Source organism: Salmo salar, chromosome 09 (assembly GCF_965601325.2).
Source record: "Salmo salar chromosome 09, fSalSal1, whole genome shotgun sequence".
Lineage (NCBI taxonomy): Eukaryota > Metazoa > Chordata > Actinopteri > Salmoniformes > Salmonidae > Salmo > Salmo salar.
Window position 1 is genome coordinate 158,110,242 of NC_138299.1, and position 23,168 is coordinate 158,133,409.

At 42.3% G+C, this 23,168-nt stretch overlaps 2 protein-coding genes across 7 annotated transcripts in view; one reads left to right on the forward strand and one right to left on the reverse strand.

Annotated features, from left to right (window-relative positions):
• Positions 1-274: 274 nt before the first annotated feature.
• On the reverse strand, positions 275-2,459 carry LOC106613354 (alpha-(1,3)-fucosyltransferase 4-like). The gene has a single exon (XM_014215472.3). The coding sequence runs from the start codon at positions 1,847-1,849 to the stop codon at positions 710-712; it is 1,140 nt and encodes a 379-aa protein (XP_014070947.1). The 5' UTR covers positions 1,850-2,459; the 3' UTR covers positions 275-709.
• Positions 2,460-8,340: 5,881 nt separating this feature from the next.
• LOC106613316 (protein CASP) overlaps positions 8,341-23,168 on the forward strand; it is a 203,785-nt gene continuing 188,957 nt past the window's right edge. For all 6 annotated transcript variants that reach the window (XM_082956495.1, XM_082956489.1, XM_082956490.1 and 3 more), the window contains exon 1: positions 8,341-8,462. In XM_082956495.1, coding sequence (XP_082812621.1) covers positions 8,400-8,462 — 63 coding nt within the window. In that variant the 5' untranslated portion in view covers positions 8,341-8,399. The remainder of the gene's footprint in view (positions 8,463-23,168) is intronic.

A 23,168-nucleotide genomic window follows, 5' to 3' on the forward strand; every position in this document is an offset into this window, starting at 1 on the left:
GAGCCAGTGTTACACAGTCCAGACCACGGGACACAGCAGGGTTCAGGAGCCAGCCTTAATCAACTACAGGCCTGTGTTTGAAGACAAGGTACCACCACCATTATGCCTGGAGTTATATAAGAGCGACTAGTTCAGAGACAAAACTTGCTTCGGGCAAGTCAAGTTCAAGTTTCATTTATTGCAATTGTATACATTAGAATTGTCACATGTAGTGAAAAAACTTTTTCAAGGATACTGGGGTTAGCATGGCAATGAGGGTTAGCTGGGGGGGGGGGTTAGCTTAACCCAACCCACACACACACACACACACACACACACACACACACACACACATACACACACACACACATACACACACACACACACACACACACACACACACACACACACACACACACACACACACACACACACACACACACACACACACACACACACACACACACACATACACTGATGAGGGCAATGTCTATGTTTCTTATACAGTCTGACACAACTCACTTCATAACATTACTGAACCCTGACTAATACAAATGAGTAACAGTGAATCACAGTTCAATGATGCTACAAAACGTTCATTCCCACGATCCACTGTTTGCTAAATGGTGTTAAAGACAGTTCCTATGGAGTCCCTGCTACAGAATGGGTCGTGGGCTAGATATCTGACCAATCATGTTCACATATCGGAAGGTCAGAAAGCAGTCATAGGTCAGGACTCAAACCAGCGCTGAAGGTTGGGGATGGTGTTAGTCCGGAGTCTGTGATTCCGCACGGCGCGACACGCTGTGCAGTAATGCTCCGCCCAGAAGGCAGTCAGGTGCACGCTGTAGCTCCTCCTCCAGGCCAGGTGTCTCTGCAGGAGGGCGGGGCTCCGGCGTAGCAGCAACAGGTATTGGGCGAGCAGGCGGGGAGAAGGGAAGTCGTCCACATGGATAAAGGCCTCAGGGGGGAGGAAGCGTTCGTAGTTTTCCCGCGGCGGCCCGAGAACTACAGGAACGGCCCCGGCCAGTAAGGAGTTCCAGAGCTTCTCGGTGATGTAGTCGGTGTGCTGTGAGTTCTCCAACGCCAGATAAAACAGGTAGCGCCTCACTGTGCGCACAACAGTGCTGTCCTCTGGCAGTGGCACACCTGCACGCCCCAACACATCCACGCCAACGTAGTTAACCAGCCGACGGTAATACGCCACGCGGGCCTGCGACTCCGACCAGTTACTGATGACCCAGGCCAGTAGGTGGGGCCGTCTGGGGTGTGTGTGTGGGGCGGCGTTGGCGTGAGGGCGAAAGCGGGGAACCAGGTAGCCGTAAGGGAGGAATATGTCTGAATCTGCACGGTAGGTCATGGTGAGATTGAACACGCCCTCAAACCGCCACAGGCCACGAGTGTGAGACGGGGACTCAAAATTCATCCAAATCCATTTCTGGCCACGGGGTCGTGGGTCGGACGGGAGTGCCGTGGTGTTGGTCGTTATCTCACGGTGGTGCATGATGATGGCGTCGGCCCCAGGGTACATGCGTCGGTCGTCGGTCAGTACGCACCCACGGATTCCAAAGCGCGCCTCACAGTCCGGCAGTCTACGGTAATGGCCGAAGGGGTGAGTCCACAGAAGAAGGGTGACATCTCTGGGTTCACCTTCAGCCAGAGGGAAGGGTTGCTGTCGCGGGTCCGGGAGATTGAGCAAACACACTCCAAGGAGGAAAAAGAGCGCACCGCCGAGAGCAACGAAACATGACGTTCTCAGAACAGTCACTCTACGTGTTTTGCTTCGGCGCAGACCGGGGCGCTTAGCAGCTCTGGGAGAGGTAGAACTACCCCCTGTTACCCACTGAGTAAGCCACTGAGTTATCTCCATGAAATCCAGTCAAACTTCCAGGCCTTATTTCCAGTTAGTCATCCAGCACCCTCTTCCATTAACTCCAGAAGTTCTACAAATGTAATGTCCACTTCCCTGTAACATTCTCCTCTCCATTCACCTGGTGTAGTCTAGAACTCAAAATAACTGATCTCTCCACTCACCTGGTGTAGTCTAGAACTCAGAATAACTGATCTCTCCATTCACCTGGTGTAGTCTAGAACTCAGAATAACTGTTCTCTCCATTCACCTGGTGTAGTCTAGAACTCAGAATAACTGATCTTTCCATTCACCTGGTGTAGTCTAGAACTCAGAATAACTGATCTTTCCATTCACCTGGTGTAGTCTAGAACTCAGAATAACTGATCTCTCCATTCACCTGGTGTAGTCTAGAACTCAGAATAACAGATGTCTTTCACCTGGGATTCCAAGGAGAAAAGTTACGGTCCTCCTTCTTTATCCCTTGGCTGTGAGAAAAACCAGTCGGCCCATTCTCAGGTAAACATCAAGTTCCTTTGTCTCTGCTCTGTCAGGAGAGATAAGGATCTCTGCCACTGGATAATGTGTAGACTAGTTTTACCTGAGCCGTGTTGTTGGTGAATGCATGAGCAAACGGATACACCGTTCTGCGCAAAATACTTGACGTGGCAGGCAGCATGCGACTTCCTGTTACCGGTGAATGGGGTCTTTGTAGCCCTGAGAGGCTCTTTCAGGACAGCGAGAGTAAACATGCTGCCCTGCAGAGCGAGGACTGCTATGTAGCCCAGAGGTACTGCTTGGACCAACAACCATGGTTAAAATCCAGACCTCTTGGTAAAATCCATAGAACAGGGAGGCACAGGCTCAGGCAAAGTGAAGCCGTACGTTTCAGAGTGAACAACATAGATAGACATCATTTAGGAGAAAAAAATGCCTATACTGTGCTTGGACCAGGGGTTATTTTCCAGTCACTTCGTTCTGAAAAGAAACACATTTTTTTCATTCCATTCCACTGTTCCCGACTAGCAAAATAAAGTTCTGAACTGGTTCGGTACAACAACAAAAAATCAACGGTTTATATCGTTCCTTTCTGTTCTTTTGAAACCTCTGAAATCAATGGTTGCTATGGCATGGGCAAGCTATGGATAGTAGTTAGTTGTTTACATGCATTTGACAGACAAGTATAGGGCACAAGATTTAGTTGAACACAAACCCAAGCATATATGCGGAAAGTAGGGGTGCTGTAGGGTGCTGCAGCACCCCCTGAAAAATCTGAATTTAAAAAAATACTAAATGAAATAATCTTCACAAAAGCAGGACCTTTACTACTCCTGTATTCATGGCTGGTCCTGGCCATTATTGCTGCCCTAGGAGAAACAAAACTATTGCCACCCCTGCAAAACTAGAAGTCTCAGTAAGCTAAATTAAGTTGAAAAGATGTCTAAAAAACGTATTTTCCAGGCGTTGAAGTTAGGTTCTGAATGAAAGATGAAAAGTTATTTTCTGTAAGTTTAAAATACATATTTTTCAGGACATTGAAAAATACATATTGTAATGTAACAGCAGGGAGCAGGTCGCGAACCCTCGACCTTCTAGCCCGAAGTCCAGCGCGCTATCGACTGTGCCGCAAAAGCATGCTCAAACGGTTGTTACAATATTTTCCGGAAGTTGAAATCAGGTTCATTTTCGGTTCTGAATGAAAGTTGAAAATAAGTAATTTATAGATGTCTATGTTTGGGCCAAATCAACCGGACAAAATCTGAACCAACTGTTTCAGATTTGGTCCGGACCGGACCAAAAACCAACGTCCGTGTATGTGGAAATCAAGGCCGGTCAGGAACTGCACCAAAATGAGACATCCAAAAGGCGTCGGCGTTGGTCTGTGCTCACAGAGGTGTAGCCTACAGTGTTGTCTGAAATTGAATTGTATGAATACCCATCTATGTGGTAAGCCTACCGTTTGTAAAACACAAAACAACGACTTCCGGACAAAATAACAAATAGATCTTCAAAAGACTTTGGCTCGTGCTTACTGTGGTATAGCCTACCATGTCGGCCCGCAATGGAATTTTATGAATGCCTATTTGCAATGTGTTTACACAGTGGGAAATGCAGAAGTATTTTCTTTTTCGCTATGATCACCTTGTCAAAAGATGTTGGATACAAACGTGAAACCACTGATCATAACAATGGGGTGAAACTCCTGGACAACAGCTGTGATTGTCCATTCCATATTGTCCATTTTATTTTGACCTGTCCTGTTTTTAGGATATGTTATTTGTTAACATGACAGCTTGTTTTTTTTTTTTTTTGATATTGCGCCATTTAGATTAGTCTTTTTGATCTGAGAAACCTGCATGATGTAAAAAGTGTCCGTCTCATCCAGCCTGTAGGCTACAGAAAAGGACACACACTCTTTCTACCATTTCCTAAATCTGATACCTGATTTCTGTTAGGTTATCTTCTTGACGGAACGTTGGTAGAGGACAGTAGCAATGCGTCTCTCCAACAGCACCCGGAGAGGCCGCTGGGAATGGACAAGCGAAATATTTTGCGCCCCTGCCTTTGACAAAGTAGGCACAGCTTAAAAAAAAACATATGACACTGGTTGAGAGAAATTGTCATTGTTTTAAGGGCAGAATTACGAGGTTTTATGTGCTGTCTTGGTCAGTTTAGCTCAGAAAATGCCACCCTCTTCAATCTGCGCCATAGGCGGCTGCCTAATGAGCAGTCCGGCCTTACTTGTATTAGCTGATCGATATTGCCCTCTGCAGCACGGAAAACATTGTTTTTCTCTCACAAAAGGAGTGCACTAAGCCTTTACTACTCCTGTATTAGCGGACTGATAGGGAAGTTTGCAGCGTGGGGAGAAATCAACATGCGCACGATGGCCTGAAGTTTGCATGTTTTGGCAAGAGTAGACAGGCTACTTTCCTCTTGCGACGCTAATTTTCCATACAGTCCACCAGGGGGCTCTATTCGCCCAGTATTGCTGTCGTTTACTTCTGGGCCTCATCAATTGCTTTTGGTATTTCAGAGGAATTTAGGAACAGGAGACTCAAACAGAACACATATAACACACATCAAGGTGAATAAAAGTGTCTTCATATTAAAACCAATCAACTGTCTCAAGGCTCTTATCCGGGTGCTTGTTTTATAAGGCATAGGCCCACTCATAATGCACTTCAGTCTTCTTAAAATTGTCTGGCCTCCAGAGAAGCCATGTTTTATTTAAATGAATGAATAAATGAAAGGCCAGAGAAGACGCAGAGAGAGATTGAAAACGGTGTGAGATTTGAGATGTGAGCTTTGTGTTCTTGTAGAGGTCTGTGGTAGAAAAACAACCTAACCAGCGAGACTAACTCTCTCTATAGACCTGCCAGGATGTACAGACTGTACAGACAGTCTCACTGTTCTGTCCCGTTGTGTGACAATGAGAGGAAGAAGCCGCCAGATGCAGAATGTCTCCAGTGGACTCCCCAATCCATTCCCGACATCTAGTCCCTACGTTCCCCCCCCCCCCCCCCCCGCCTCCCCCCACTCTGAGAGAGAGACAGCTAACAGCCCAGTCAGCTGTACTTCCCATGTCCCATAAGGAGCCTTGTACTCCCTCTCTCTGCATTATTTAACTATTCATTCATGTGAACAGTTCTATTTCCAGACCATTCTTTTTTCTTCACACATACAAGGAAGAGTTTTGCATGAAACGATTTAGAACACTGACTGAACACCATGTTGGAGTGAAGATAAAGATAAATCTGATTGGTTAGTGCTGGTACAGTCAATAATCCATTGAAGTATCGACAGAAGACTAATCAACTAGACACTACCAGTAGAGATGCAGTATATTACAGGAGACTAATCAACTAGACACTACCAGTAGAGATGCAGTATATTACAGGAGACTAATCAACTAGACACTACCAGTAGAGATGCAGTATATTACAGGAGACTAATCAACTAGACACTACCAGTAGAGATGCAGTATATTACAGGAGACTGAGTCCAGCTCTCTGCTGTGCTCTTGTTTATTTCTGCTCGTCTGCCTGTCCAACAGATGAAGATAAGAGGACATATCATGTCAATGTGTTTGTTTGTCAGTTCGTGTGTGTGTGTGTGTGTGTGTGTGTGTGTGTGTGTGTGTGTGTGTGTGTGTGTGTGTGTGTGTGTGTGTGTGTGTGTGTGTGTGTGTGTGTGTTTAGGCCTTTTTCTCCCTGTGATAATACACACTCCTCAGGATAGGCCCCAGGCTCTTAACTCATCTTTATCGATTTTCTCTTTCTATTCTGTTCTCTTTTTTCTCCCTCTCTCCCAGGGGATGGAATGTCTCAATTCTTTCCAGGGAGGACCCAGACAGACAGAGAGAGAGAGAGAGAGAGAGAGAGAATGCAGAGGGGGCTCTGAGAGTGCGCTGGTCACTGAGGCCCTCGCTGACCCCTGATCTTGATCTTGACATCAGAGGTGACCCCTGGGGTCAAAGGTCATGTGAAAGTGCCATTCCGGCGATTCACTCCGCCGCCGGGTGATGATGATCTTGTCCAGTCTTCCCTAGCTGTCTGACGTGATTGGTGGGGGCGGCACATAGCCTAACAGTTAAGAGCGTTGGGCCAGTAACTGAAAGGTTGCTGGTTCGAATCCCTGAGCCGACTAGGTACTTAACCATAATTTCTCCTGTAAGTCGCTCTGGATAAGAGTGTCTGCTAAATTACTAAAATGCAAATGTAGTGGGGAGCTCAACCTCAGACCCCCCCCCAGGGCCACACATCCATGTCTGCCTCTCCCCCACAACCACGGCCGGGCCTGCTAAGAGCATCCACCCTCACAGGCTTAGTTAATGAGGAGAGAAAGTGAGACAGCGGCGAGAGGTTGTGGGTGAGAGCCAGAATATCTGTTTGTTTTAACAGCACACTCTGGAAAGGAGATATGATTGATGGCCCCTTGCAGCCTTGGAATTCAGATCAGATGTACATAAACTGCTTGCTAAAAGTACAATTCTAAATGACGCATCAGCAGATCACGCACATCCGAAAGCTAAAAAAAAAAAAAGCAATATTCTTCGTATCATCTGACCTCACTACACAAACAACCAAGTTCCCCATTCCTGTGACTCCTTTGAGGGAAGTCAAGAATAACAACAAAAATTCATAAGCCTGTAGGTGTTCTCTCAAACCAGTCTTTCTGGTTGGATTGGGGAGCATCTTACCCTACCTAGGACAAGTCTAAGTCAACAGACAGAACAACATGAGGAAGAGCTCTTCTCCCTGAATTATGGCCTTAATAAGTCAAGTATGAAAGTACTTATCAGCCCTGAACGCCCTCACTTAGAATATAAACAAACTGTTCAAAATAGCTTTAACCGTGTCATCAATGATGAAGTGAAGTAATTATTACATTTTTAAAAAACCCAGCTCCAAATGTAATTGAAGGGGCACTATATCTTGGCTGTGAAATTATAAAATGTCTATGATTAGAATACAAAAAAGCTATGAACTGTAATTTGACAGCCTAAAAGCCAGGCTCACAAAGAGGCCATTAAAAGCCTCATTAGCCTAAAGGGCAGTCAGTCGGGTGGATTAAACACAAATAACTAAATTGGAAAATGCAATCAGGGCTCTGGTTGATAAAAAGTAAATAAAATACAAAAAAATGCAACACTTTAAAGGCCCAATGCAGCTGTTTTTATCGCAATATCAAATAATTTCTGGTTAACAATTAAGTACCTTACTGTAATAGTTGTACATTCAAATGGTCAAAAAGAAACATACATCGTTTTTTTGTTGTTGCTATTTTTATCTAAATCGTGTTTCCAAGTTGGAAACTCTGGAATCTTTCTAGATCTCAGACTTTCCAACTAGAGGATCACTGGCATCATGATTTGACCTAGAGTTTGCAGTTGTATTGAAAGCACCATATTTCTCACTGCAATAATTTTGTTAGGAATGTCTGGGAGTGGTCCGAGTGGGAGACTGAAAACTAGCTGTTATTGGCAGAGAGTTTTATCTCCCTTTGTTACTGGTCTATTAACCAATTTACCGCCTGGTGATGTCACAAGGCAAGATGAAACTCAAAAGCTACCGAATAGAAGGTAGAAGGGGGATAGTGGACTACACTAGACTTTTAAGTCAACAATGCAATGCTTACAGTCTGAATGATTACGACTGCCAATGGATCATAATTTGGTGTGTGCATGTGTGTACTGCTATTACTAATTGTAATGATACGCACAGCCTAAAGAAAAGTTATGACAATCGTAAAAAAATCTTTGGATAAATGGTTAAAAGTTGTCATTTAAAATATATAAAACCAATGATGCATGTAAGTAAGACGTGTAAGCATGTGTTTTCTTTGTGAAAACCAAACAATATACTAAGAGCGTCAGTTCACGGGCCATTTAGAAGATCCAGTCCATATTTTACCATCTAGAAAACTGCCAGCACCCGCTTTACATGGCAGTGTTGAAAACAGTAGGTTCCCGTTCAATAACAGCTCCGCTCCGTGATTTCTGTGTTCCCCTGAACTCCAACCCTGACTCTCTCTGTCAGCTTCTCATTCCGTCTCAATATGCCTCAAGATGGCGGCCAATGCGGGATCAATGTTTCAATATTGGAAGCGCTTTGATTTACAACTACTGCAGGTCAGTTTCCATTCTCCTCATTTCAGTTGTTTTGTACCATTTCGATATTGTGTTGCTGAGTTCGGTGCAATGGACGATATGTTTTGGGTTCGAATGGCTTTTCTGTCGGTATTTGGGTCCGTTTGTAGAGAGACAGAGCTCTTCTCCTATTGATGAAAGTGGTTTTGTCGCTGATCGGAAATTGATCCTCTTTGTTGAATTGCCATCGATCCGCTGTCGCCCTGGTGACGGTGCGGGGTAACGCCGTTACCGCATGAAACCACCATGCTGAGTCCCGAGCAGACCATCATATCCCCCAGAAATACACGCATGTCTCCTGGTCAACTTTTCTTTTTAGCATGAAGTAGCTAGCCAGCCAGCTAGCTGGTTTGGTATTGTCAGCTTGGTCTGTAGCTTGTGTTTGTTGGCTGTTTTGGAGAAAAAGGCCATTATTAAGTGCGTGGAAGAGAATAACGCTGTGATCCGTGATGACCTCTCCGGCTGTCAGATCACACAGACGCGTCGACACGTTTCAGTTTCACACTAACTTTGTAGCCCGATAGATTTGAACACATTCGGTGTATTTTTAGTGATGAACATGTTAAAACAGTCATCACTAACACAGAGAGGCTGATGCCTACATACAGACTATAAATCACTGGCCACTTTTAATAAATGGATCACTAGTCACTTTAATAACGTTTACATCTTGCATTACTTATCTCATGTATACACTGTATTTTATACCATCTATTTCGTCTTGCATATGCCGCTCGGTCATATATTTATTGCATATATGTATATATTCTTATTCCTTTACTTAGATTTGTGTGTATGAGGTAGTTGTTGTGAAATTGTTAGATGACTTGTTAGATATTACTGCACTGTCAGGAACTAGAAACACAAGCATTTCACTACACTCGCAATAACATCTGCTAACCATGTGTATGTGACTGATTTGATTTGATATCAAAACAACTAGTTTAGTTAGGTTAGTTAACAGCTAAAGATAGCTTGTGTTGTTGTTGAAGCGTGCGTGGTAACAGCACTTCCACCCAGGCAGCAGCTGGCAGCTGGCTAAACCCTTTGAGCGCTCTTCTCATCTTGTATTATATTACATTTTTAACGAACACGAAAACATTAGTGTAGGAAATTGTATTTGTATGCCAGACAAGTGGCACATTTTGGCCTACTTACTAGCAATCTACGTTATATATGTGGCATAACGTTTCATTCTTTTTTTTTAGTCAGGTAGGTTCTGAATTTGGTTTTAGGTGGAAATGTACAATGTTGGGAGGGGGGAAAAACAGCCGATTTTATAGTAGGGGGGGAAAAAATGGGTGAGACATATACTTATCACGTTCAATAAGGGCTGTAGTCTAAATCTGTGCTTGGCCATATGCGACTATGCTTCACTCATGATCTATAATCAAGGCTCATCTTCATTTATCAAAATGGATTTGATCCATTCTGGTGTTGCCTGTGATTCATCTACAGATGAAATTCTTTTTGTAATGTGCACCCCCCTCTCCTCCTTTTTTCCCCCCTCTTTGAAGTGGAGTGTCTACATTTTGTCTAGGATCAGTTTTTTCATACATTGACTGCCAGCGCAGTGCACTGCACAGCCAGGACATGAAATATGCATCGCATAAGTTTGTGATAAGGCCCTGAGTAATCATGGCAAAGGCCCATCAGATGTTGTTAGTCGGGACAGTGAATCTGGGATTCAGAGCTGCGGAGTAGAGGCCAGTAGGCCTGTCTGGATGATGGGAACCAGCCGGAGCTGTGTGCTCTCAGAACTCTCTGTCTGTCCCGTCCTGTCCCGTCCCGTCCCGTCCGTCCGTCTGTCGGTCCCGTCCCGTACGTACTCAGGCTTGTCAGTTGTTTGCAAACTTTGCAGTTGCCTCGCTCCCTGTCTGACCAGAAGCTGGTGCTTATAGTGGTGGATTCTGCCAGAGGCGTCATGCCCATAGGGGGCACATGGGCACCTGCCCCCCCTCACATTTGTCCTGTTTAATAATGTTATTACTATTAGACGCCTAGAAATTTTATGAAGTTGGCTTTAGCTAGCCTAGTTAGATTCCCAACTCCCACTATGTTACCAAGAAGCCAAATCAGGCTATCAGTCAAGTTATAGCAGCCATCTTGTCTAAGTATCTTAGGTGGCAGACTTTAGGTTGGTAGACTACAAAAGCAAGCAATAACTAAATGTACTGAATAAGACTCATATTCCTTTAAATCTTTTACCCAGATTTTAGCAGAGATTCAGATAATCATATTTTGTTTCTTTAAGATGTAAAAGAACCAGCCGTCAGAAGAATAGACGGCTGAAGAAGTACGCTTAAAAATACAGTACAAAAAATGCATTAAATGAAATGTATGAAATGTATGCATCCACTCTGGATAAGAGCGTCTGCTAAATGACTAAAATGTAAATGTACGTAAAAAGAGACATATTTTGACATTGCATGATGATTATGGCTCTAGAATGCAGGAAAAAAAGCTGTTTCGGATTTTTTTTTTAAATACAAAATTCTCCAACTGACAGACTCTCCTGTATGCTGCTGCATTACATTAGGTGTGTTTTGTCATACATTCTGTAACAGCAGCACAACCGAACAGACATCAGTAGTTGATGCGTTTATCCAGGGCTTAAATAGCAGCCTGCCTGTTCATAGACATTAAAACCCCATTTGATCTGTGACTTTTTTTATTCCCTCAATGAGAAACAGATACTGGACAAAGACTGCTTTGAGCTGTTAGTTAGTCTCTCTACCTCCCCAGGTTAGGGTTAGAGAGAGCTTTGAGCTGTTAGTTAGTCTCTCTAGCTCCCCAGGTTAGGGTTAGAGAGAGCTTTGAGCTGTTAGTTAGTCTCTCTAGCTCCCCAGGTTAGGGTTAGAGAGAGCTTTGAGCTGTTAGTTAGTCTATAGCTCCCCAGGTTAGGGTTAGAGAGAGCTTTGAGCTGTTAGTTAGTCTATAGCTCCCCAGGTTAGGGTAAGAGAGAGCTTTGAGCTGTTAGTTAGTATCTCTACCTCCCCAGGTTAGGGTTAGAGAGAGCTTTGAGCTGTTAGTTAGTCTATAGCTCCCCAGGTTAGGGTTAGAGAGAGCTTTGAGCTGTTAGTTAGTCTCTCTAGCTCCCCAGGTTAGGGTTAGAGAGAGCTTTGAGCTGTTAGTTAGTCTATAGCTCCCCAGGTTAGGGTTAGAGAGAGCTTTGAGCTGTTAGTTAGTCTATAGCTCCCCAGGTTAGGGTTAGAGAGAGCTTTGAGCTGTTAGTTAGTCTCTCTACCTCCCCAGGTTAGGGTTAGAGAGAGCTTTGAGCTGTTAGTTAGTCTATACCTCCCCAGGTTAGGGTTAGAGAGAGCTTTGAGCTGTTAGTTAGTCTCTCTAGCTCCCCAGGTTAGGTTTAGAGAGAGCTTTGAGCTGTTAGTTAGTCTCTCTAGCTCCCCAGGTTAGGGTTAGAGAGAGCTTTGAGCTGTTAGTTAGTCTATAGCTCCCCAGGTTAGGGTTAGAGAGAGCTTTGAGCTGTTAGTTAGTCTCTCTAGCTCCCCAGGTTAGGGTTAGAGAGAGCTTTGAGCTGTTAGTTAGTCTCTCTAGCTCCCCAGGTTAGGGTTAGAGAGAGCTTTGAGCTGTTAGTTAGTCTCTAGCTCCCCAGGTTAGGGTTAGAGAGAGCTTTGAGCTGTTAGTTAGTTTCTCTAGCTCCCCAGGTTAGGGTTAGAGAGAGCTTTGAGCTGTTAGTTAGTTTCTCTAGCTCCCCAGGTTAGGGTTAGAGAGAGCTTTGAGCTGTTAGTTAGTCTCTAGCTCCCCAGGTTAGGGTTAGAGAGAGCTTTGAGCTGTTAGTTAGTCTCTAGCTCCCCAGGTTAGGGTTAGAGAGAGCTTTGAGCTGTTAGTTAGTCTCTCTAGCTCCCCAGGTTAGGGTTAGAGAGAGCTTTGAGCTGTTAGTTAGTCTCTCTAGCTCCCCAGGTTAGGGTTAGAGAGAGCTTTGAGCTGTTAGTTAGTTTCTCTAGCTCCCCAGGTTAGGGTTAGAGAGAGCTTTGAGCTGTTAGTTAGTCTCTAGCTCCCCAGGTTAGGGTTAGAGAGAGCTTTGAGCTGTTAGTTAGTCTATAGCTCCCCAGGTTAGGGTTAGAGAGAGCTTTGAGCTGTTAGTTAGTTTCTCTAGCTCCCCAGGTTAGGGTTAGAGAGAGCTTTGAGCTGTTAGTTAGTCTCTCTAGCTCCCCAGGTTAGGGTTAGAGAGAGCTTTGAGCTGTTAGTTAGTCTCTCTAGCTCCCCAGGTTAGGGTTAGAGAGAGCTTTGAGCTGTTAGTTAGTCTCTCTAGCTCCCCAGGTTAGGGTTAGAGAGAGCTTTGAGCTGTTAGTTAGTCTCTAGCTCCCCAGGTTAGGGTTAGAGAGAGCTTTGAGCTGTTAGTTAGTTTCTCTAGCTCCCCAGGTTAGGGTTAGAGAGAGCTTTGAGCTGTTAGTTAGTTTCTCTAGCTCCCCAGGTTAGGGTTAGAGAGAGCTTTGAGCTGTTAGTTAGTCTCTAGCTCCCCAGGTTAGGGTTAGAGAGAGCTTTGAGCTGTTAGTTAGTCTCTCTAGCTCCCCAGGTTAGGGTTAGAGAGAGCTTTGAGCTGTTAGTTAGTCTCTCTAGCTCCCCAGGTTAGGGTTAGAGAGAGCTTTGAGCTGTTAGTTAGTTTCTCTAGCTCCCCAGGTTAGGGTTAGAGAGAGCTTTGAGCTGTTAGTTAGTCTCTCTAGCTCCCCAGGTTAGGGTTAGAGAGAGCTTTGAGCTGTTAGTTAGTCTCTAGCTCCCCAGGTTAGGGTTAGAGAGAGCTTTGAGCTGTTAGTTAGTCTATAGCTTCCCAGGTTAGGGTTAGAGAGAGCTTTGAGCTGTTAGTTAGTTTCTCTAGCTCCCCAGGTTAGGGTTAGAGAGAGCTTTGAGCTGTTAGAGTTTCTTTCTTTCCCAGGTTTAGACTCTAAATGACAGTGTTATTACTACGCCTGCATTTCTTTTAGCGAGATCTCACTGGAAAATAGAGGGTGACGATGAATACGGACGGAGAAGGTTTTAACGCCCTTAATAACAGTCCAGTACAGCTCCAGTTGAGTTTTCTTTACGAGGCTTTTATTCCTGAGATGCCTCAGAGTCAGACAGGGGTGACCTCTCAAATAGACTCAACATGCATTGATTCTTTTTACCTTCTTAAAAGTGTCCAACTCGTAAAATGTGCCTAATTCATACACTACGTGGTCAAAAGTATGTGGATTCAGCTATTTCGATGTCAGACACCTGTTGCTGACATCGAGCACAAAGCCATGCAATCTCAATAGACAAAGATTTTCAGTAGAATGGCCTTATTGAAGAGCTCAGTGACTTTCAATGTGGCACCGTCATAGGATGCCACCTTACCAACAAGTCAAGTTCGTCAAATTTATGTGAAGGGAAACTCTAAACGCTACAGCATACAATGATATTCTAGATGATTCTGTGCTTCCAACTTTGTATCAACAGTTTGGGGAAGGCCATTTCCTGTTTCAGCATGACAACGCCCCCGTGCACAAAGCGATGTCCACACAGAAATGGTTTGTTGAGATCGGTGTGGAAGAACTTGACTGGCATGCACTGAGCCCTGATCTCAACCCCATCGAAAGCCTTTGGGATGAATTGGAACGCCGACTGCGAGCTAGGCCTAATCGCCCAAAATCAGTGCCTGACCTCACTAATGCTCTTGTGGCTAAATGGAACCAAGTCCCCCGCAGCAAGTCCCCCACAGCAAGTCCCCCGCAGCAATGTCGCAACATCTAGTGGAAAGCCTTCCCAGAAGTGTGGAGATTGTTATAGCAGCAATGGGCGGACCAGATCCATGTTAATGCCCATGATTTTGGAAAGCGATATTCCACAAGCAGGTGTCCACATACTTTTGACCATGTAGTGTAGTTAGTCTGTACAGTAGGGCTCCTGAGGGGCGCAGCGGTCTAAGGCACTGCATCTCAGTGCTAGAGGCGTCACTACAGACACCCTGGTACGATTCCAGGCTGTATCACAACCGGCCCACGTAGGCCAGCGCACATTTGGCCCAGCATTGTTAGGGTTTGGACGGGGTAGGCCATCATTGTAAATAATATTTTTTTTCAAAACCGGCCTTCCTAGTTAAAGGTTAAATACAAAATAAATGAGGGTTCATTGAAATCTGAACCAAACTCAATTCTGATTCAGGTACAGGCCCAGCCTCCAAGTCAGTATTAATACAGCTGTAACTGATGGTACAGGTCTACTGTAGAGTAGTCAGTATTAATACAGCTGTAACTGATGGTACAGGTCTACTGTAGAGTAGTCAGTATTAATATAGCTGTAACTGATGGTACAGGTCTACTGTAGAGACTGTAGAGTAGTCAGTATTAATACAGCTGTAACTGATGGTACAGGTCTACTGTAGAGTAGTCAGTATTAATACAGCTGTAACTGATGCTACAGGTCTACTGTAGAGTAGTCAGTATTAATACAGCTGTAACTGATGGTACAGGTCTACTGTAGAGTAGTCAGTATTAATACAGCTATAACTGATGGTACAGGTCTACTGTAGAGTAGTCAGTATTAATACAGCTGTAACTGATGGTACAGGTCTACTGTAGAGTAGTCAGTATTAATACAGCTGTAACTGATGGTACAGGTCTACTGTAGAGTAGTCAGTATTAATACAGCTGTAACTGATGGTACAGGTCTACTGTAGAGTAGTCAGTATTAATACAGCTGTAACTGATGGTACAGGTCTACTGTAGAGTAGTCAGTATTAATATAGCTGTAACTGATGGTACAGGTCTACTGTAGAGTAGTCAGTATTAATACAGCTGTAACTGATGGTACAGGTCTACTGTAGAGTAGTCAGTATTAATACAGCTGTAACTGATGGTACAGGTCTACTGTAGAGTAGTCAGTATTAATATAGCTCTAACTGATGGTACAGGTCTACTGTAGAGTAGTCAGTATTAATACAGCTGTAACTGATGGTACAGGTCTACTGTAGAGTAGTCAGTATTAATATAGCTGTAACTGATGGTACAGGTCTACTGTAGAGTAGTCAGTATTAATACAGCTATAACTGATGGTACAGGTCTACTGTAGAGTAGTCAGTATTAATACAGCTGTAACTGATGGTACAGGTCTACTGTAGAGTAGTCAGTATTAATACAGCTGTAACTGATGGTACAGGTCTACTGTAGAGTAGTCAGTATTAATACAGCTGTAACTGATGGTACAGGTCTACTGTAGAGTAGTCAGTATTAATACAGCTGTAAATGATGGTACAGGTCTACTGTAGAGTAGTCAGTATTAATACAGCTGTAACTGATGGTACAGGTCTACTGTAGAGTAGTCAGTATTAATATAGCTGTAACTGATGGTACAGGTCTACTGTAGAGTAGTCAGTATTAATATAGCTGTAACTGATGGTACAGGTCTACTGTAGAGTAGTCAGTATTAATATAGCTGTAACTGAGGGTACAGGTCTACTGTAGAGTAGTCAGTATTAATATAGCTATAACTGATGGTACAGGTCTACTGTAGAGTAGTCAGTATTAATATAGCTGTAACTGATGGTACAGGTCTACTGTAGAGTAGTCAGTATTAATACAGCTGTAACTGATGGTACAGGTCTACTGTAGAGTAGTCAGTATTAATACAGCTGTAACTGATGGTACAGGTCTACTGTAGAGTAGTCAGTATTAATACAGCTGTAACTGATGGTACAGGTCTACTGTAGAGTAGTCAGTATTAATACAGCTGTAACTGATGGTACAGGTCTACTGTAGAGTAGTCAGTATTAATACAGCTGTAACTGATGGTACAGGTCTACTGTAGAGTAGTCAGTATTAATATAGCTGTAACTGATGGTACAGGTCTACTGTAGAGTAGTCAGTATTAATATAGCTGTAACTGATGGTACAGGTCTACTGTAGAGTAGTCAGTATTAATACAGCTGTAACTGATGGTACAGGTCTACTGTAGAGTAGTCAGTATTAATACAGCTGTAACTGATGGTACAGGTCTACTGTAGAGACTGTAGAGTAGTCAGTATTAATACAGCTATAACTGATGGTACAGGTCTACTGTAGAGTAGTCAGTATTAATACAGCTGTAACTGATGGTACAGGTCTACTGTAGAGTAGTCAGTATTAATACAGCTGTAACTGATGGTACAGGTCTACTGTAGAGTAGTCAGTATTAATACAGCTGTAACTGATGGTACAGGTCTACTGTAGAGTAGTCAGTATTAATATAGCTGTAACTGATGGTACAGGTCTACTGTAGAGTAGTCGGTATTAATACAGCTGTAACTGATGGTACAGGTCTACTGTAGAGTAGTCAGTATTAATACAGCTATAACTGATGGTACAGGTCTACTGTAGAGTAGTCAGTATTAATACAGCTGTAACTGATGGTACAGGTCTACTGTAGAGTAGTCAGTATTAATACAGCTGTAACTGATGGTACAGGTCTACTGTAGGGTAGTCAGTATTAATATAGCTGTAACTGATGGTACAGGTCTACTGTAGAGTAGTCAGTATTAATACAGCTGTAACTGATGGTACAGGTCTACTGTAGAGTAGTCAGTATTAATACAGCTGTAACTGATGGTACAGGTCTACTGTAGAGACTGTAGAGTAGTCAGTATTAATACAGCTGTAACTGATGGTACAGGTCTACTGTAGAGTAGTCAGTATTAATATAGCTGTAACTGATGGTACAGGTCTACTGTAGAGTAGTCAGTATTAATACAGCTGTAACTGATGGTACAGGTCTACTGTAGAGTAGTCAGTATTAATACAGCTGTAACTGATGGTACAGGTCTACTGTAGAGTAGTCAGTATTAATATAGCTGTAACTGATGGTACAGGTCTACTGTAGAGACTGTAGAGTAGTCAGTATTAATATAGCTCTAACTGATGGTACAGGTCTACTGTAGAGTAGTCAGTATTAATACAGCTATAACTGATGGTACAGGTCTACTGTAGAGTAGTCAGTATTAATACAGCTATAACTGATGGTACAGGTCTACTGTAGAGTAGTCAGTATTAATACAGCTGTAACTGATGGTACAGGTCTACTGTAGAGTAGTCAGTATTAATATAGCTCTAACTGATGGTACAGGTCTACTGTAGAGTAGTCAGTATTAATACAGCTGTAACTGATGGTACAGGTCTACTGTAGAGTAGTCAGTATTAATACAGCTGTAACTGATGGTACAGGTCTACTGTAGAGTAGTCAGTATTAATATAGCTGTAACTGATGGTACAGGTCTACTGTAGAGTAGTCAGTATTAATACAGCTGTAACTGATGGTACAGGTCTACTGTAGAGTAGTCAGTATTAATACAGCTGTAACTGATGGTACAGGTCTACTGTAGAGTAGTCAGTATTAATATAGCCTTAACTGATGGTACAGGTCTACTGTAGAGTAGTCAGTATTAATACAGCTGTAACTGATGGTACAGGTCTACTGTAGAGTAGTCAGTATTAATACAGCTGTAACTGATGGTACAGGTCTACTGTAGAGTAGTCAGTATTAATATAGCTCTAACTGATGGTACAGGTCTACTGTAGAGTAGTCAGTATTAATACAGCTGTAACTGATGGTACAGGTCTACTGTAGAGTAGTCAGTATTAATATAGCTGTAACTGATGGTACAGGTCTACTGTAGAGTAGTCAGTATTAATATAGCTCTAACTGATGGTACAGGTCTACTGTAGAGTAGTCAGTATTAATACAGCTGTAACTGATGGTACAGGTCTACTGTAGAGTAGTCAGTATTAATACAGCTGTAACTGATGGTACAGGTCTACTGTAGAGTAGTCAGTATTATTATAGCTGTAACTGATGGTACAGGTCTACTGTAGAGTAGTCAGTATTAATACAGCTATAACTGATGGTACAGGTCTACTGTAGAGTAGTCAGTATTAATACAGCTGTAACTGATGGTACGGTCTACTGTAGAGACTGTAGAGTAGTCAGTATTAATACAGCTGTAACTGATGGTACAGGTCTACTGTAGAGTAGTCAGTATTAATACAGCTGTAACTGATGGTACAGGTCTACTGTAGAGTAGTCAGTATTAATACAGCTGTAACTGATGGTACAGGTCTACTGTAGAGTAGTCAGTATTAATATAGCTGTAACTGATGGTACAGGTCTACTGTAGAGTAGTCAGTATTAATATAGCTGTAACTGATGGTACAGGTCTACTGTAGAGTAGTCGGTATTAATACAGCTGTAACTGATTGTACAGGTCTACTGTAGAGTAGTCAGTATTAATACAGCTATAACTGATGGTACAGGTCTACTGTAGAGTAGTCAGTATTAATACAGCTGTAACTGATGGTACAGGTCTACTGTAGAGTAGTCAGTATTAATACAGCTGTAACTGATGGTACAGGTCTACTGTAGGGTAGTCAGTATTAATATAGCTGTAACTGATGGTACAGGTCTACTGTAGAGTAGTCAGTATTAATATAGCTGTAACTGATGGTACAGGTCTACTGTAGAGTAGTCGGTATTAATACAGCTGTAACTGATGGTACAGGTCTACTGTAGAGTAGTCAGTATTAATACAGCTGTAACTGATGGTACAGGTCTACTGTAGAGTAGTCAGTATTAATACAGCTGTAACTGATGGTACAGGTCTACTGTAGAGACTGTAGAGTAGTCAGTATTAATATAGCTGTAACTGATGGTACAGGTCTACTGTAGAGTAGTCAGTATTAATACAGCTGTAACTGATGGTACAGGTCTACTGTAGAGTAGTCAGTATTAATACAGCTGTAACTGATGGTACAGGTCTACTGTAGAGACTGTAGAGTAGTCAGTATTAATATAGCTCTAACTGATGGTACAGGTCTACTGTAGAGTAGTCAGTATTAATACAGCTATAACTGATGGTACAGGTCTACTGTAGAGTAGTCAGTATTAATACAGCTGTAACTGATGGTACAGGTCTACTGTAGAGTAGTCAGTATTAATATAGCTCTAACTGATGGTACAGGTCTACTGTAGAGTAGTCAGTATTAATACAGCTGTAACTGATGGTACAGGTCTACTGTAGAGTAGTCAGTATTAATACAGCTGTAACTGATGGTACAGGTCTACTGTAGAGTAGTCAGTATTAATACAGCTGTAACTGATGGTACAGGTCTACTGTAGAGTAGTCAGTATTAATATAGCTGTAACTGATGGTACAGGTCTACTGTAGAGTAGTCAGTATTAATATAGCTGTAACTGATGGTACAGGTCTACTGTAGAGTAGTCAGTATTAATACAGCTGTAACTGATGGTACAGGTCTACTGTAGAGTAGTCAGTATTAATACAGCTGTAACTGATGGTACAGGTCTACTGTAGAGACTGTAGAGTAGTCAGTATTAATACAGCTATAACTGATGGTACAGGTCTACTGTAGAGTAGTCAGTATTAATACAGCTGTAACTGATGGTACAGGTCTACTGTAGAGTAGTCAGTATTAATACAGCTGTAACTGATGGTACAGGTCTACTGTAGAGTAGTCAGTATTAATACAGCTGTAACTGATGGTACAGGTCTACTGTAGAGTAGTCAGTATTAATATAGCTGTAACTGATGGTACAGGTCTACTGTAGAGTAGTCGGTATTAATACAGCTGTAACTGATGGTACAGGTCTACTGTAGAGTAGTCAGTATTAATACAGCTATAACTGATGGTACAGGTCTACTGTAGAGTAGTCAGTATTAATACAGCTGTAACTGATGGTACAGGTCTACTGTAGAGTAGTCAGTATTAATACAGCTGTAACTGATGGTACAGGTCTACTGTAGGGTAGTCAGTATTAATATAGCTGTAACTGATGGTACAGGTCTACTGTAGAGTAGTCAGTATTAATATAGCTGTAACTGATGGTACAGGTCTACTGTAGAGTAGTCGGTATTAATACAGCTGTAACTGATGGTACAGGTCTACTGTAGAGTAGTCAGTATTAATACAGCTATAACTGATGGTACAGGTCTACTGTAGAGTAGTCAGTATTAATACAGCTGTAACTGATGGTACAGGTCTACTGTAGAGTAGTCAGTATTAATACAGCTGTAACTGATGGTACAGGTCTACTGTAGAGTAGTCAGTATTAATACAGCTGTAACTGATGGTACAGGTCTACTGTAGAGACTGTAGAGTAGTCAGTATTAATACAGCTGTAACTGATGGTACAGGTCTACTGTAGAGTAGTCAGTATTAATATAGCTGTAACTGATGGTACAGGTCTACTGTAGAGTAGTCAGTATTAATACAGCTGTAACTGATGGTACAGGTCTACTGTAGAGTAGTCAGTATTAATACAGCTGTAACTGATGGTACAGGTCTACTGTAGAGTAGTCAGTATTAATATAGCTGTAACTGATGGTACAGGTCTACTGTAGAGACTGTAGAGTAGTCAGTATTAATATAGCTCTAACTGATGGTACAGGTCTACTGTAGAGTAGTCAGTATTAATACAGCTATAACTGATGGTACAGGTCTACTGTAGAGTAGTCAGTATTAATACAGCTATAACTGATGGTACAGGTCTACTGTAGAGTAGTCAGTATTAATACAGCTGTAACTGATGGTACAGGTCTACTGTAGAGTAGTCAGTATTAATATAGCTCTAACTGATGGTACAGGTCTACTGTAGAGTAGTCAGTATTAATACAGCTGTAACTGATGGTACAGGTCTACTGTAGAGTAGTCAGTATTAATACAGCTGTAACTGATGGTACAGGTCTACTGTAGAGTAGTCAGTATTAATATAGCTGTAACTGATGGTACAGGTCTACTGTAGAGTAGTCAGTATTAATACAGCTGTAACTGATGGTACAGGTCTACTGTAGAGTAGTCAGTATTAATACAGCTGTAACTGATGGTACAGGTCTACTGTAGAGTAGTCAGTATTAATATAGCCTTAACTGATGGTACAGGTCTACTGTAGAGTAGTCAGTATTAATACAGCTGTAACTGATGGTACAGGTCTACTGTAGAGTAGTCAGTATTAATACAGCTGTAACTGATGGTACAGGTCTACTGTAGAGTAGTCAGTATTAATATAGCTCTAACTGATGGTACAGGTCTACTGTAGAGTAGTCAGTATTAATACAGCTGTAACTGATGGTACAGGTCTACTGTAGAGTAGTCAGTATTAATATAGCTGTAACTGATGGTACAGGTCTACTGTAGAGTAGTCAGTATTAATATAGCTCTAACTGATGGTACAGGTCTACTGTAGAGTAGTCAGTATTAATACAGCTGTAACTGATGGTACAGGTCTACTGTAGAGTAGTCAGTATTAATACAGCTGTAACTGATGGTACAGGTCTACTGTAGAGTAGTCAGTATTATTATAGCTGTAACTGATGGTACAGGTCTACTGTAGAGTAGTCAGTATTAATACAGCTATAACTGATGGTACAGGTCTACTGTAGAGTAGTCAGTATTAATACAGCTGTAACTGATGGTACGGTCTACTGTAGAGACTGTAGAGTAGTCAGTATTAATACAGCTGTAACTGATGGTACAGGTCTACTGTAGAGTAGTCAGTATTAATACAGCTGTAACTGATGGTACAGGTCTACTGTAGAGTAGTCAGTATTAATACAGCTGTAACTGATGGTACAGGTCTACTGTAGAGTAGTCAGTATTAATATAGCTGTAACTGATGGTACAGGTCTACTGTAGAGTAGTCAGTATTAATATAGCTGTAACTGATGGTACAGGTCTACTGTAGAGTAGTCGGTATTAATACAGCTGTAACTGATTGTACAGGTCTACTGTAGAGTAGTCAGTATTAATACAGCTATAACTGATGGTACAGGTCTACTGTAGAGTAGTCAGTATTAATACAGCTGTAACTGATGGTACAGGTCTACTGTAGAGTAGTCAGTATTAATACAGCTGTAACTGATGGTACAGGTCTACTGTAGGGTAGTCAGTATTAATATAGCTGTAACTGATGGTACAGGTCTACTGTAGAGTAGTCAGTATTAATATAGCTGTAACTGATGGTACAGGTCTACTGTAGAGTAGTCGGTATTAATACAGCTGTAACTGATGGTACAGGTCTACTGTAGAGTAGTCAGTATTAATACAGCTGTAACTGATGGTACAGGTCTACTGTAGAGTAGTCAGTATTAATACAGCTGTAACTGATGGTACAGGTCTACTGTAGAGACTGTAGAGTAGTCAGTATTAATATAGCTGTAACTGATGGTACAGGTCTACTGTAGAGTAGTCAGTATTAATACAGCTGTAACTGATGGTACAGGTCTACTGTAGAGTAGTCAGTATTAATACAGCTGTAACTGATGGTACAGGTCTACTGTAGAGACTGTAGAGTAGTCAGTATTAATATAGCTCTAACTGATGGTACAGGTCTACTGTAGAGTAGTCAGTATTAATACAGCTATAACTGATGGTACAGGTCTACTGTAGAGTAGTCAGTATTAATACAGCTGTAACTGATGGTACAGGTCTACTGTAGAGTAGTCAGTATTAATATAGCTCTAACTGATGGTACAGGTCTACTGTAGAGTAGTCAGTATTAATACAGCTGTAACTGATGGTACAGGTCTACTGTAGAGTAGTCAGTATTAATACAGCTGTAACTGATGGTACAGGTCTACTGTAGAGTAGTCAGTATTAATATAGCTGTAACTGATGGTACAGGTCTACTGTAGAGTAGTCAGTATTAATACAGCTGTAACTGATGGTA